The sequence below is a fragment of the Megascapheus bottae genome, chromosome 6, assembly GCF_031878675.1.
Source record: "Megascapheus bottae isolate mThoBot1 chromosome 6, mThoBot2.hap1, whole genome shotgun sequence".
Lineage (NCBI taxonomy): Eukaryota > Metazoa > Chordata > Mammalia > Rodentia > Geomyidae > Megascapheus > Megascapheus bottae.
In genome coordinates, this window is record NC_143514.1 from 60875480 (window position 1) to 60892525 (window position 17046).

Consider the following 17046-nt stretch of genomic DNA (forward strand, 5'->3'; position numbering starts at 1 on the left):
CATTGCCTATAGGCCTAGAACAGAGCCTTTTATTGGCTGGTTACTTAGTAATAGGTAGCAGTCCTGGTAATGTCTTTTAATATCAGGCTAAGTAATTGGAACTAAATCATTTGAGGAGAGATAGTCTGTGTGGAGCACTGCACTGCTATACACACACACATATTTATGTATCTATGTACACACATATATATATATATATTTTTTTTTTTTTTACTTTTTTTGGCACTGAGCATGGGATCTATGGTGTTGGCATTGTACTTGCTACACAAACACTTATCCATTGAGCTACATCTCAGCCCTGGGCTGCTTTATAATCCTAGCCTTGACTTCAAAACTAGGCCCTGAGAATAAAAGGTGAGGAATTACATTTTGTGGATACTTGCACAGCAATGGGAAGGATAAGCAGTGAATAGGTGAGGGAGCACTTGCCTCAGAAACCTGAAGACCTGTGTAAGGTTAGATTGAGTGTTAGGCAAGTGAAAGAGAGAGGGTAGAGAAGTCTGGGCCTCTTCCTTCCCCACTCCTATAGATTTTAGTAGTGGCTGTGACTCAGTGGCCAAATCTAGCAGTTGCTTCTCTCCCTCCCCCCCCATTCTCTCTTTTTCTTTCTAGTGGGTCCTGGGGCTTGAACTCCTGGGCCTGGATGCTACACCTGAGCTCTTCAGCTCAAGGCCAGTGCTCTACCACTTGAGCCTCAGTGCCACTTCCAGTTTTCGGGCAGATAGAGTCTCACTGACTTTCCTGCCTAGACTGGCTTTGAACCATGATCCTCAGTTCTCAGCTTCCTGAGTAGCTAGGATTACAGGCATGAGCTACTGGTACCTGGCCCTTTATTTCATAAAATTTTGGGCAGTCATGGCATACCTCAAACTCACTGTCCTCCTGCATCTTCCTCCCAAGTGCTAGCACCATCATACCAAATTGCTCTAGAACTAACAATCATTTTACCTTGTTTGTGTTGGGGATTGAACCCAGGGCCTGAGCACTGTCCTTGGGCTTTCCTCAAGGCTAGAGCTCTACCACTTTGAGCCACTACTTCCAGCTTTTTCTATGTATGTGGTACCGAAGAATGGAACCCGGGTTGTGTGTGCTAGGCAAGCACTCTACCACTAGGCCAAACTCCCGGCCCAACATTTTTTTTTTTTTAAAGCAGAGGAACCGGGCTGGGAGTTTGGCCTAATGGTAGAGTGCTTGCCTAGCATGCACGAAGACCCAGGTTCCATTCCTTGGTACCACATACATAGAAAAAAGCTGGAAGTGGTGCTGACGCTCAAGTGGTAGAGCTCTATCCTTGAGAAAGTCCAAGGACAGTGCTCAGGCCCTGAGCTCAAGCCCAGGACTGGGTAAAAAAAAAAAAAAGCAGAGGAACCAATAAGTTTATTAATTAATTTATGTGCTGAGAAATATATTTAATTACATTTTTATCTCAGAATTTAGGACATTATAAATATCAATTATATTATTGAAATGATCCAGTAACTTCAAGCCTCTGAAACATGCCCAGGTAGCAATATCAAAAAGAATTAAGAAATTTAAAAAAATTAGAAAGCTTAAGAGACAATAAAATCTGAGTGTGTTACAAGTCTGAAGCAACAGCTCACAAGGGAGGACGAGACAGGAGGATCATGTAAGCCCAGAAGTTGAAGTTCATCCTGAGCAAGTAATTACAACTTAGAGAGGAAAAATAAAAAGAGAGAAGGGAGGCGATGTGGGCATGAGAAGGAGAGAAGAACTAGGGAGAGAGGAAGAAAAGGAATGAGGGAGGAAAAGAAGGAAAGGAAGGGAGAAGCTTTTGTATTCTCTGGAGACTTGAGCGAATGTTTGTTCGTCATTGCTTATTACTCTTAGTTTATCAACAGGTTTTTTTTTTTGAAAGATTTTATTAAACACTGATTTTTACATCATATTTCAAATGTCATGTTTACCAAACAAGTATTCAAGAAGGGAATCTCTATATGCAATCACTGGCACATAGATTTTAGAACATAATTAAAATTAAGCTGAGGGTTTGTATGTCATAGATACCTATCAATCTATATAACATTGTGTCTATAGAGTATAAATTCCATCATAGATTTTTATATCTCCCAGACCATGTCCATAACCTAGGGTACCTGAATACTGAGTCATTGCCCTTGTACTGTTTGGATCTAATATCCACATATCAAAGAGATGCCGCACCTTTTGTTCCTTTGGTCTTGACTTATCTTACTCAACATGATTCGCTCTAGTTTCATCCACTTCCCAGTGAATGCCATTATTTTATCTTGTCTGTTAGCTATGTAGAATTCCATTGTATATATGTATGTTCTAAACATTTTTAATAACTTTTTTTTCTTTGCCAGTCCTGGGGCTTGAACTCATGGCCTGGGTATATCCCTGATCCTGCTTAAGACTAGTGTTCTACCACTTGAGCCATGGCTCCACCTCTGTCTTTTTCTGAGTAGTTTTGTTGTTGTTGTTGGTGGTGGTGGTGGTGGTGGTGGTGGTTCTGTTGGTGGTTGAACTCTGGGCCTGGGCTCAGCTCAAGGGTAGCATTCTACTACTTTGACCCACAGTGCTAATTCCAGTTTTCTGGTGGTTTATTGGAGATAAAGAGTCTCATGGATTTCAGTGCCTGGGTTGGCTTTGAACCTTGATCAGAACTCAACCTACTGAGTAGCTTAGAATTATAGGTATGTGGCTAGCATTTTAAATTATATTTTTATTTGAAAGAAGATGGCTAAACATTTTTCAAAAGACTTCGTATTATATGAACTTCAGATGCCAATGTCCATAAATTTCTTTGAACATAGTCTTGTTGTTTCATGTGTATCTCTAGTTACCTTATTATTCAGTAGCAGGATTGAGTAGTGTGACAAACTATAAAATCAAAAGAAAACTGCCTCCCCTTGACCATACCCATTCTTTTCCATTTTCTTCTCTGAAACTGAATTGCTATGGAGCTTTTCCCTCCACCCAGGTTTCTTTGTGTGCTGAGAACCAAATCCAGGGTTCATGTACACTAAACAGTACTTCTACCACTGAGCTATATATAGTCTTTATTTACACAACATAGTCTTTTCTCTCTTTTCCTTTTTTTTCTTTTTTTTTGCCAGTCCTGGGGCTTGAACTCAGGGCCTGAGCACTTGTCCTTGGGCTTTCTCAAGGCTAGCGCTCTCCTACTTGAGCCACAGCACCACTTCCAGCTTTGCCTGCGTATGTGGTACTGAGAAATCGAACCTGGGTCTTCTTGCATGCTAGGCAAGCAATCTACGTACCACTAGGCCAAACTCCCAGCGCCTGTTGTTTCTCTTTCTCCCTAGATCTTCTGGACTTTCTTCCTTAAAATCTGTTTAAGAACTAGCACTAATACGATGGTGTAAACCTGTACCCTAAACCAGTTAGGAGGTGGAGATAAGATTGCAATCTGAAGCGGGCCCCAGGCAGAAACTGCCATATCTGGGGGTGGGGGAGGGGGGATACTAAACAAAAATGGCTGGAGGCCTAGCTAATGTTCAAGGTCCTGAGTTTATAGCTCAATATAGCCAAAGTCAAACAAACAAACAAACAAAAAAATAGTCTTATAGAAGAGCCACTACAGTCCCCTGGTCTTCACTTTCTTCACCCTGTTTATTTATTCATCTCCATCCTGACCTCTACCCCAGACATTTGTGCATGAGTCTTGTTGAGTCACTAGTAAATTCCTAGGTGGAATCCACTTGCTTCCCCATCCTTGGCTTCCTTATTTTCTCTGACCATTGAGACTCTTTTTCTTTTGATTCCTATGACATTCGTTGCCTGTATGCTTCCTTCTCCCAATTACTAACCAAAGGCATCTCTTCCTTTACCAGCAGGTTGAATGTTACTGGATTTGGGGGCTGTCCTTTGTCCTCTTATGAGAGCTGTTACTTTATTGGGTATTGGGTATACTTGATTGGTATATATGTCAATTACTATATCAAATGCGTCAAATTATTCTTAATAATTTCCTTTACAACAACCAAAAGAAGATAAATTTTGTTTCCTCTCTATAAATAAGGAAATTGAGGCTCAGTAAGTTTCATTTTTGTAAGGTTACATAGTAATAGGCAAAGCTGCTGCTAATACCTGTACATGATACTTAGTATCAGTATTATGTTACAGATAAAGTTAGCTGTGTTACCAAAGGCTCCTCCATAGAGTGTTCTTTTGCAGCCTGTATGTTCATCTGTATGTTCAACATTTATGGGCCCATTTAGCTCATGGTGGTAGCCTCATGATCTACCTGCTCATGAAGGCCATAATCTTGGGAATTGATCTAAACATCTCCTCTTTGCCTCTCCCAGTCCTCAGCACCCAGTTTTCCCTGTGGCAGCCAGTCTCTTCATTCTCTTTATTTCCCATGCATTCATATTGTGATGATCACTATGACCTTCATTTTACAGACTCTTCTCATTCTTCTTTTAAAAAAAATTTTTTTTGCCAGTCCTGGGCCTTGAGCTCAGGGCCTGAGCACTGTCCTTGGACTTTCTCAAGGCTAGAGCTCTACCACTTGAGCCTCAGCACAATTTCCAACTTTTTTCTATGTATGTGGTACTGAGGAATCAAACCCGGGTCTTCGTGCATGCTAGGCAAGCACTCTACCACTAGGCCAAACTCCCGGCCCTCATTCTTCTTTTGCTGTTGCTTCTTTTCTCTAAATTTCCTTCTGCCTTCATACCTTTCCAGTCCATACTCCACAGTAAGACCATAATATAGGATCTCAATGTATCAGGATCTCAAACTGGCCTCAAACTCTTTATCCTCCTTTCTGTTTCCCAAGGGTTAGGATCACAGGCATTTGCCTTCATGTCCAGCTTTTTGTTTTTCTTACTCCTTACAATTTCTCTCATATTGCCAGTATTTGTGGATAACTATATCTGCACACTCAGTTATCCTCATGCTTATTCCCTCTTTCAATTGCCCTTCTCTACTGGCTTATCTGAGGAATACCTTGTTAGCCTACCTTAAAAAAAAATTCTGGTCAGAACCATCTTTTGTCTCTGTTTTTATTGATCCACATTCTAGGCCCTCCTTGGAAGTTCACTGAAAAATTTACGAACTTAAATCTAATTGCACAAAAAACCTGTGATGTTTATGATACCTCTATAAGGTAATTTGATCAAATTCGCGCCATCTAGATAACTCAGACCCTCTACTCCCTTCCTTTCTTCTTTCAAATAGTTGTTGATAGATTTTATTATGCCATTTTCATTCACATGTATGTTACTTTTAGAATGTTCACGTATCCAACCTGCCCACTAACCTCCCTTGCCTCCACCCCCCTTTTACAGTCATGTTATTAAAGTTCCTTTTATATTCCCCAAGCACTTTGTGTATGTGTGTTTGCAGGCTCAGGGAGTGTCTTTTTTTTTTTTTTTTTTTTTTTTGCCAGTCCTGGGCTTGAGCTCAGGGCCTAAGCACTGTCCTTGGACTTTCTCAAGGCTAGAGCTCTACCACTTGAGCCTCAGCACCACTTCTGGCTTTTTTCTATGTATGTGGTACCAAGGAATCGAACCCGGGTCTTCATGCATGCTAGGCAAGCACTTTAACCACTGGGCCAAACTCCTGGCCAGGGAATGTCTTTTCTCCACGGTATTGAATTTGTTGCCTGGGGCATGCATGGTAGTTCAGTAGCTGTTAAGTGAATAGCATTAATGTACTACATTACATGAAGCTGGAGATTCGGACTGCTGCCTTTGAGGAAGATTAGAACTAAAAACTTGTACATACTATTAGGCCCAATGGGCAGTGGTGCACAGACCTTTAATCCCAACCTTTGGGAACAAGACTGAGAATCCCTGGGCTGCATAGGGAGACCTTTTTTTGAGGGGGGGGAAGAGGGTCCATTGTGAGGCTTAAACTCAGAGCCGGGTGCTATCCCTGTCCCTGAGCTCTTTTGCTCAAGGCTGGTACTCTACTATTTTGAGCCAAGCACCACTTCTTGTTTTCTGATGGGTATTGGAGAACGGTCTCACAGACTTTCTTGCTCTAACTAGCTTTGAACCATGATCTTCAGAACTTAGCCTCCCGAGTAGCTAGGATTATAAGTGTGAGCTACTGGTATCCAGTGGGAAGACCCTTTCTTAAAAATTAACTTTAAAGGGAGCAGCAGCGTGGCCTAGTGGTAGAGTGCTTGCCTAGCACGCACGAAGCCCTGGGTTCAATTCCCCAGTACCACATACAAAGAAAAAGCCGGAAGTGGTGCTATGACAGAGTGATAGTATGATAGAGTGCTAGCCCTCTTGAGAAAGCCCAAGGACAGTGCCCAGGTCCTGAGTTCAAGCTCCTGGACTGGCCAAAAAATAATAATAATAACTTAAAAATACTCAAGATTTGAGCATATAAAGATGTTGGTTAAAGCTAAATAATAATACTAGTATATATGTACATACATATATGTATATCTACATATAGGTAGACCATATGTATATGCACTAAACATATATATACATACATAGACCATATATCTATGGACTATACACACACACACACACATATGCATAGTCAAGGAATTTGCAGTACTTTTTTTTTTTTTCCTCCTTGTCCTGGGGCTTGAATTCTGTCCCTGAGCTCTTCAACTCAAGGCTAGCACTCTACCACTTGAGCCACAGCGCCCCTTCCAGTTTTCTGGTGGTTAAGTAGAGATTAGAGTCTCACAGACTTTCATGCCTGGGCTGGAACTGAGATCCTCGGATCTCAGCTTCCTGAGTAGCTAGGATTACAAGCATAAGCCATGGGCACCCAGCTTTTTTGCAGTACTTTTTTTCCCCCTAGTCCTAGGGCTTGAACTCAGGGCCTGGGCACTGTCCATGGGCTTTCTCAAGGCTAGCACTCTGTCACAGTATCACTCTATCACAGCACTACTTCCGGCTTTTTCTTTGTATGTGGTACTGGGGAATTGAACCCAGGGCTTCATGCATGCTAGGCAAGCATTCTACCACTAGGCTAAACTCTTGGCCCTTAGTAGTCCTTTTATTAAGTATTTTATCTCATTTTGTCTGCTCATAACCACTGTGAGATAGGTAGGAAAGGTATATTTGCATTTGATTTTTCTTTCCCTTTTTTTTTTTTTTTTGCCAGTACTGGCGCATGAACTCAGAGCCTGAGCACTGTCCTTGGGCTTTCCTCAAGGCTAGAGTCCTACTTGAACCACAGCACCACTTTTGGCTTTTCTATGTGTGTGGTACTGAGGAATTAAACCTGAGTCTTTGTGCATACTAGGCATGCACTCTACCACTAGGCCAATTCTTGGCCCTAATTTGGGAAATAAAGAACCTGGAGCTCAGAAAAGTCAAATGGCAAATTTTAGACACCTCCATTTAGAGGTTTAGAAAGAAGAGAGGAACCTTTCAGAAGAGACAGTGCCTGTGGTACTGCTGTTTTGAGAAGGATGCGTTTCCAGGAGAAAGTAATAGTATGATAGATATATTTACAGGTACTCAAGGAAGTTGTAGACGATTACAAGAGGCTGAGTACCAAGCAGTTCAAAAGAATAATTTGACACAGTGGAGTCAGCTTGCCAAGGAGCTCACATGGACATTGAGGGAGATGGAAGCATGCATGTAGACCTGCCATCTCCTTCCATGTCAAGAAGTTTCACAATAAGCCAGGCACCTGTGGCTTACAACTATAATCCTTACTATTTAGGAGACTGAAACCTAGAGGAATGAGTTTCAAAGACTCTCCCTTTAATTAACCAGCAAAAAGCCAAGCTGGAGGAATAGCTGGAGTGATAGAACTTTAGCTGAATGAAAGCAGGAGGCCCTGAGTTCAAGCCACAGTACTGGAGCTGATCAGGCTAAAAGTCTGAAAAAATGTGATATACCCTCAAATATTCCAAGAAATCCATGATACATTTTCTTTTATTCTGAGGATTTGAAAATAAGGACTGGTACCTATTTATAGAAATCCTAAATATTCTCTGTTGACTAGTTTTATCCATTTCAGGATGCTTAGACTCAGTATTACATTGTTCAATAAATATTTTTAACAAGGGTCAATTCTAATAAAGCTGGAGTGTCAGAGGGAAAAGTTTTCAATCAAACCTTAAAACAATGTTAAAATTTCATATGAAAACACATACATGTATCTTATTATATATTCACCTTTAAAGGACAGATGCACACCAGCATGTAAAATTACTATCACACTCACTCAGCATGCCTTGTCCCTATGTGGTTTGAACAACAAGGTTTCCCACATTGCCGTGGAGGTGGTTTTCTGTGTTTATAGTAGAAACCCATTTGTATTTTCAACATTTCCTGACAGCTGAGCTCAGGAGGAGGTAAGTTGTAGGCAGTCATTTTGCCCCATTGATGAGATATCTTCTGTCTGCCAGGTGAAGCGGTACCAGTGCACCTTCGAGGGCTGCCCCCGAACCTACAGCACAGCAGGTAACCTGCGCACCCACCAGAAGACACACCGAGGAGAGTACACCTTTGTCTGTAATCAGGAGGGCTGTGGCAAGGCCTTCCTCACCTCCTACAGCCTCAGGATCCACGTGCGAGTGCACACAAAGGAGAAGCCATTTGAGTGCGATGTGCAGGGCTGCGAAAAGGCGTTCAACACACTGTACAGGTTGGCCTCTCCATGGCTCCATCAGCCTCTGACCCTGCCCTGACCTGTGACTGCCAGCTGCTTTCTCCAGCAGGAGAGAGAATTCCATTCTATTGGACAACCAGTAGTGGGAATACTTTAGGCTGAGTAGTGATAGCACATCTCTGTTTAGATTTTACAGCTCATGGAGTGACATTCTGACCTTGGAATTTTAGCTAGTGTACAAGGTACTTGGTGCAGGATCTTCATTCTAAAGCATCTGTAATTTTATTTACTCCTTATCCTGAAGATAGCTTCTTTCTATCCTGAGAAAGGGGAGGCTGTGAATGGATGGCTGTTTCTCTTTCCCATGTTTTTATCAGGAGACTTACACTAGTCTCCAATATTAGCTAGAGAAAATAATAACAGTAGCTAATACTCTGAAAGCATACAGAAACAAACGGTGAGGTAAGTGGAAGAACTTTTGTAGCAGGCTTAATCCAGTAGGATGTAGGGCAGAGGTTTGAAGCCCAGGCAGTGAGTTCATGCTATTGTGCTGTTTCTCTTAACTTCTCCTTGGGTGGATACTAATGTAGTCTGGGTATGGGATTGATGAATACTTGATCCTGCAGTAGGTCAGGCTGACATGGGAGATTCTGGAGCACATTATATCATAGGGCATTTCTCTGGGATGTTTTGCAGGTTGAAAGCACATCAAAGGCTTCACACAGGGAAAACATTTAACTGTGAATCTCAAGGCTGCAGCAAATACTTCACCACACTCAGTGATCTGAGGAAGCACGTTCGAACCCACACAGGAGAAAAGCCATTTCGGTAGGTCTTACTCTGTCACTGAACAGGTTTCAGCAGGTTGTCTTGGTGTACTCTGAGAAGTTTGCAAGTAGCAAAGGAAAGCTCTCTGCACTTGTTCATTTTCTGGCAGTGTTGGTTTGCCCAAGGATAGCAGGAGCCAATTGCTACACATTAGAGGATTGTGGATGGTCTAGGAATACCTACTCTGTGGATGAGGCCTTCCCGCCTCATCCTTCCCCTGTATTTTCAGAAAGTATTTGTTGAAACTCCCATGTGGGGTTTTTATGAGTGTCAGAGAAATATGAAGCATCAAGCTCTCCTTAGAATCACAATTGTGAGATGTCCACAGTGGCTTGAAATACTGAGCAGCAAAGATTTGAAGTAGAGGGAAGGAAGAGATTAGGAGAATTGTTTATGTTAGTGGTATTACAGTATTGTCTTTTGCTACTTCTGCAGCTATTGATTTATAATATCTCACTATGTATACACAAACATACAGAATCCTTCACTGTTACATATGTCAACTTATACATACATATGTACATATGTACATATGTCAACTTATACATACATGTATATTTAATAGATAACTGTATAAGCTTGAGTTTGCTGTGGTGGCCCATGTCTGTAATTCCAGCAGTTAAAAGGCCTCAAGGCAGGATTTTGAATTTGAGACCAACCTGTGCTACCTAGGGAGACCATATGCATAAAACCCAACAATAGAACCACCAAGGCATAAGCTTGAAAAGGAGGATTTGTGTCACCCACTATCTTCTGCCATCATGACATGTAGCACAGTCCCATGTCTTCTCTGTTCAGAAACAACTTTAGGATGATTATATGGCTTTTTTTTTTAAGCTGTTTTTTGTTGTTGTTGTTGTTGCTTTTGTCTTTTCTTTTTTGGTACTGGGTAAACTCAGGACATTGCACTTCCTAGGCAAGCACTTTGCCACTGAGCTATGTCCCATCCCCATTATATAGCATTTTATTGAGGTAATCACTTTGTAAGACCCCATAAATGCAATATAATATGGATGTATTGCTGAAGACTGTCTGTAAAAAAGCTATCTTTACATTTTGACAGGAGTTAGCACTCTTGTAGTGGTGGCATTAAAAATGCTCCCTGTTTAGGGAACGGGGGAAAACAAGATGAGGGGTGGGGGAGGGGGGAAGGGAAATGGGGACCACACATGTGAAAGGGTATCAGTGTGTGGGAATTAAGGCACCATTTATCTGGCAAATACCATGTAACCCTTCTATTAATTACAATAAAAAATATATTACAAAAATGAACTATAAAGCAAAGGAAGACAGACAACCAATAGATAAAATGTATGCTAAAATGTCCAGTGTGACTTTGTTTCACATGCTGTATCTTATATAACATTTGTATATATTGTACTTTTCAGTGTCTCCATATTATACAGCATTTATGTTTATTATACTTTCTGTTAACATAAAAAAAATGCTCCCTGTTGAGGTAGGCATTGATGTCTCATATATACAATCCTAGCTACTCAAGAAGTTGAGATCTGAAGATCATTATTTGAAACCAGCCCAGGTAGAAAAAGCCCATGAGACTCTTTATCTTGACTAAATAGCTAAATCCAGAAGTGATCGACCTAAGGCTCAAGTTATAGAGTGCTAGCCTTGAGTGAAAAAAGCTGAGTGTCCAGGTTCAAGCTCAGTACCTATGTGTGTATGTGCGCGCGCATGTGTACACACATGCAGAGTTTCCTATAGAAAATGTCACATTGGAGCATCCCCTTCCGCCCCCCCCCCCCCACTAATATATGCTATTTTTTTTTTTTTTTTTTGGTAGGTCATGGAGCCTGGGTACTGTCCCTGAGCTCTTCAGCTTAAGGCTATTTTCTAGAGGTTAATTGGAGATAAGACTCTCAGATCTTTTTGTGTCCTGAGTAGCTAGGGTTACAAGTGTGAGCCACTGGCGCCCGGCTTATTTTTTAATTTATTTATTTTTGTTGGTCATGGGTCTTAAAGTCTGGGCTTTGAAGTCTGGGCCTGAGCACTGTCCCTGAACTCAGAGCACAAGGCTAGCACTCTTATCACTTGAGCCTCAGCCCTACTTCCTGCTAATTTAAAAATGCTACTTTGTTCATTCTCAAAGCATCTTAGAAGCAATACAAAAGTCTTCAGGAATCAGGCATTAGTGGTTCTTTTCTGTAATCCTAGGGGTTCAGGAAGCTGAGATCTGAGGATTGCCAGTCCCAGTAGGAAAGTGTGAGACTCTTAATTCTAAGTAACCACCAAAAAACCAGAAGTAGAGCTGTGGCTTAAGTGGTAGAGTGCTAGCTTTGAGCAATTCAAAAACCTAAGCTCAGAGTTAAAACCCCAGAACCAGCACACCAAAAAAACTCTTCAGAGACAGTTAGGTCTTAGACACCAGTTAAATGGAATTGAGTTTTAAGTCGCAGATGCATTTTTGAGTCATGATCCTTTGAAAGGCAAGAGGTAATTAATTTTAGTTTGTTATTTGGTTGCTGCTGTGATGGTTAGCATATTTTCCCCCATAAAGTACTTTTTGCATTTACAAGGCTGTTACTCAATCACTTACATCATGTCTTCCACCCTAGCATTTATTTATTTATCTGTTTCTGTGCTAGTCCTGAGACTTGAATTCTGTGCCTTTGCGATATCCATGAGTTGTTTTTCCTCAAGGCTTTTTTTGGTAGTTAATTGTAAATAAGTCTCACAGCCTTTCCTGCCCTGGCTGGCTTCAAACCACAGTCTTCAAATCTCAGCCTGTTAAATAGCTATAGAGTTCCAGGCATGCGCCATGAGCTCCTGGCCATCCTCGCTTTTTACTGGAGATAAAGCCTAGAGAAATGTTTTACTGAGCTTGCCTAAATCCACAATCCTCTCTCTAGATCTCAGCCTTCTGTGGGGGATTACAGATATGAGCCATAAGTGCCCTTTAGTGGACTCTTCATTTCTACCTCGGCATATACCTTTATTTTTGAAATGATTACAACTGCTGTTTTTTTTTCTTAAACATTAGATAGGACTTTAGATACAGTGATTCTTATAGATCATTAAAATTAGAATGTTTTGGAGTGTTCTATTTAAAGAAATATTTTTATTTATAAGAAAGTATATTTGTTCATATACATTATTATTGAATGCTTTAGTATATAGAGAACTCAATCAAATGTGAATGGCTACGTGGATCCTGCCTTCAATGGCATCACAGTCTAGCAGAACACATAGAGATGGTGCACAGAAAGAAACAAGAAATAAGAGATGCTTGAAAGAAGCATGTAGATAAATGCCTTAGTTCTGAAGAGGGAAAGATTGCTTCTGGCTGTGATTATCAAGAAAGTAAAGAGAGGACTCAACATGGGGGTGAATGCCTATAATCCTAGCTACAGGAAGCTTAGATTGACACTCAGTATTGGCAAAAAATAGCAAGATCCCATTTTAACAAGCCAACCAAGTATGGTGGTCCAAGTCTGGAACCACAGCCATGTGGGAAATGTAAATAAGAAAGATCTTGCCATTCAAGGTCAGCCAGAGCAAAAAGCAGGAAACACTATCTGAAAAATAACCAAACAAAAAACCAACAGAGTTGAGGGTGTAGTTCAAATGGGTACATGCCTAGCAAGCATGTTTAGACTTTAATATTTCCAAAAAGACAGAGCATTTGCTTTTGGAGGTGTTTAATTTTTTGAGCTCTGTTTATTTTATATTTGAGGCCCTTGTCTACCTTTTCTGGTGCATCGCTGGTAAAGCTCTTTCCCCATTCTGTAGGCTGATTTTCTACTCTCTCTCTCTCTCTCTCTCTCTCTCTCTCTCTCTCTCTCTCTCTCTCTCTCTCTCTCTCTCTCTCTCTCTCTCTTTCTCTCTCTCTCTCTCTCTCTCTTTCTCTCTCTTTTGGTGTGTGTGTGGGGGTGATGGGGCTTGAACTCAGCCTGGGCTGGGCGCTGTCCCTGAGCTCTTCAGCTCAAGGCTACCGCCCTACCTGTGGACCTGGGTGTTTCCCTGAGCTCTTCAGCTCTATGCTACTGCCCTATCCTTGAGAGCCAAGCCAACACACCCCCCTCACCCACCCCCCACCCCAGATTTCTAGTTATTAATTGGAGATAAGAGTCTCGGGTCCTTTTGTGCCCGGCTGGCTTTGAACCTTGATCCTCAGATCCCAACCTCTTGAGTAGCTAGGATTATTGGCATGAGCTACCAGGCCTGGCTGGCTGGCTGGCTTTCTTTCTTTTTTTATTTGCCAGTCCTGGGGTTTGAACTCAAGGCCTAGGCATTGCCCTTGAGCACTTTTGCTCAAAGCTAGTGCTCTACCACTTGAACCACAGCACCACTTCCAGCTTTTTTTTTTTTTTTTTTGCCAGTCCTGGGGTTTGAACTCAAGGCCTAGGCACTGCCCTTGAGCACTTTTGCTCAAGGCTAGAGCTCTACCACTTGAGCCTCAGCACCACTTCCGGCTTTATTCTATGTATGTGGTACCGAGGAATCGAACCCGGGTCTTCATGCATGCTAGGCAAGCACTTTAACCACTAGGCCAAACTCTCAGCCTTCCAGCTTTTTTCTATGTATATCATACCGAGGAGTTCAGACCAGGGCTTTGTGAATGCGAGGCAAGCACTTTACCATTAGGCCATGCTCCCAGCCCATTCTCTAAGTTTTCTATTTATCTTACTAGCTATGTCCTTTGCTATTCAAAAACTCTTCAGTTTGGCCCTGGAGTTTGGCCTGATGGTAGAGTGCTTGCAGGTCCTGAGTTTAAGCCCCAGGACTGACAAACAAAAACAAAAAAACCCTTCAATTTGATCCAATCCTATTTATTGTGATTCTGGATCTTAACTTAGGAAAGTTTTGACTCATGCCTAGGGGCCTTGGTGCTTCCCCTATTACTTCCTGTAATATTTTCATGGTATCTGGCCTTAGGTCTTTGATCTATTTGGAACTGATTGTGGTGCAGGGTGATAGTTTTCTTCTGCATGTGTTTAGCCAATTCTGCCAGCACCATTTGTTGAAGAGGCTATCTTTCCTCCATCCTGTGTTTTTGGTTCCTTATCATATATTAGGTGGCTATAGATTTGTTCTTCCTGCCAAAGATTATTTTTGCTATTTGGGGTTTTTTATTCCATACAAATTTTGGGACTGCGTCTTCTGTATCATTGAAGAATGTTACTGGGATTTGGATGGGTATTAGTATTGCCATTTTTATAAATCCTCACAGAAACAACTCAATAAATGAGCTAAAAACTTAGGTTTCTCAGAGGTAAGATTGGCCCATAGACGCATAAGAAATATTCAATATCTTTGGCCATAAAAGAAATGCAACTCAAAACAACATTGAGATTTGACCTTATCCCAGTCAGAATGGCCATTATCAAGAAAACTAACAGTGACAGATGCTGGCAGGGATATGGCCAAAAGGGAATGTTCAACCATTCTGTAAAGCAATATAGAGGTTCCTCAAAAGACTAAACATAGAGCTTCTACTCCTGTGTATTTATCCAATTGACCAACATGTTAAAGCTACTGTGTTCACTGAAGCATTGCTTACCATAGCCAAGATATGAAATTAACCCAGACTCCTCAATGGACAAATGATCAAGAAAATGCGTTATAGGCTTTGGGGCACCATGGCTCATGTCTGTAATCATAGCTATTCAGGAGGCTGAGATCTGAGGATCGAGATTCAAAGCCAGCCTGGGCACAAAAGGACTTGAGACTCTTATCTCCAGTTAATCTCTAGAAAAGGGGAAGTGGAGCTTGGCTCAAGGGTAAGACAGTATCCTTGAGCTGAAGAGCTCAGTGACAGCACCCAGACCCAGAGGCAGGGCAGTAGCCTTGAGCTAAAGAATTCAGGGACAGCGCCAGGCTGAGTTCAAGCCTCATGACCCACAAAAAAAAAGAAAAGAAAATGTGGTATATATTCACAAAGGCATTCCATGCTTCCATCCAAAAGAATGATATTGTCCTATTCACAAGGAAATGTTTCCTTTAGAAAAATCATGTTAAGAAAAATTATATTAAGCAAATAAGCTGAACCCATAGAAAAGTAAGTTATATGGTTTCCCTTATTTCTAGTAATTAGAATAAATGTGCCTATAAATCTACAGGTAAACACAATGGGTAATAAAAGACAAAAAAATTACACTTGGAGATGATAACTTAAACAGGATTCTAAAACACTCACACAGTGAGACCAAGGGAAGATATTCTTAGGAGAAGATCACAAAGGCTCAATGGCTATGTGCATATGATCATACAAAATTGTATTTATCAAAATGAACTCCAAGAAATGGAAATGAGGTTTTTTTCCTACTTTACTTTTGTGTGTGTTTGCTTTTGTTTTTTTTTTTTCTCTTTGTCTCTGTTTTTTACTTTGGTACTTTTTTTTTTTTTGCCAGTCCTGGGCTTGAGCTCAGGGTTTGAGCACTGTCCTTGGACTTTCTCAAGGCTAGCACTCTACCACTTGAGCCTCAGCACCACTTCTGGCTTTTTTTTGATATGTATGTGGGGTACCGAGGAATCGAACCCGGTTCTTCGTGCATGCTAGGCAAGCACTCTACCACTAGGCCAAACTCCCGGCTCCATACTTTGGTACTTTTTGTCTTGAATGCAAGTATCTGATTTGAGGAGGGTAAGAGGGAGCACAGAGATGGATGGACAAATGGTATTATGTTAAAAATGAACTGTATGACTTGTGGGGGTAGAGGACTTGAAGAGAAAAAAAATGAGAGAAAAAGAAGGAAGAGGTGACACTGTTCAAAAAGAAATGTATAGGCTGGAAAGGTGGTTCAGTGGTAGAATGCTCGCCTCACAGGCATGAAGCCATGAGTTCAATTCCCCAGTACTACTTACACAGAAAAGGCCAGAGGGAGTGCTGTGGCCCAAGTGGTAGAGCCCTAGCCTTGAGCACAAAGAGGCTCAGGGTCAGCATCCAGGCTCTGAGTTCAAGTCCTAGGACTGGCCAAAAAAAAAAAAGGAAGAAAAGAAATGAATTCATTACCTGACTTACATAACTGAAACCCTTTTATACATCTCCTTTACAATAAAAAAAAAAGACAGTGACAGATGAGAGAGAGCGAGGGAGAGAGAGAGAAGGGGTCTTGACAGTGAAGATTATAGCCAGTCATTGGCTACAATGTTACATGGCTACACATTATGTTTTCATGTTAATGTCAAGCCTCTTGTAGATCTGAGGAACAATATCCATTGTTTTGCTTTGCTTTGCTTTGCTTTGCTTTGTTTTTGTTTTTTGGCTGTCCTAGAACTCACTGTGTGTCCCAGGCTAGCCTCACCCTTGCAGTCCTCCTACCTCAGGTGTGTGCCACCGCACCTAGTTTTCCCTGTTTGCTGTATATCACTTTCAGGAGATTTTTATATGGATTTTCACTGTCAATAGAGTTCTGTTTAAATGAAGATAAAAAGCAAGGAGCATAGCCTAGTGGTAGAATGCTCACCTAGCATGCACAAAGCCCTGGGTTCCATTCCTTGGTACCTCATACACAGAAGAAGCCAGAAGTGGCATTGTGGCTCAAGTGGCAGAGAGCTAACCTTGAGCAAAAAGTGTCCAGGGACAGTGCCCAGACCTTGAATTTGAGCTCCAGAACTGGCCAAAAAATATATATATATATATCACATCAGATGAGCCACTTTCTTTAACAAAGACCTCTCTATTATCTCCTTCTCTGACACCAGTGTTGTTGGTCT

General features: G+C 41.4%; 1 protein-coding gene across 2 annotated transcripts in view; it reads left to right on the plus strand.

The window, feature by feature from the left end:
* Nucleotides 1–17046, plus strand: part of Mtf1 (metal regulatory transcription factor 1) — a 51851-nt gene that overhangs the window by 19314 nt on the left and 15491 nt on the right. For both annotated transcript variants that reach the window (XM_090335186.1, XM_090335187.1), the window contains exons 3-4: nt 8342–8580; nt 9241–9372. In XM_090335186.1, the coding sequence (XP_090191312.1) occupies nt 8342–8580; nt 9241–9372 (371 nt within the window). The remainder of the gene's footprint in view (nt 1–8341; nt 8581–9240; nt 9373–17046) is intronic.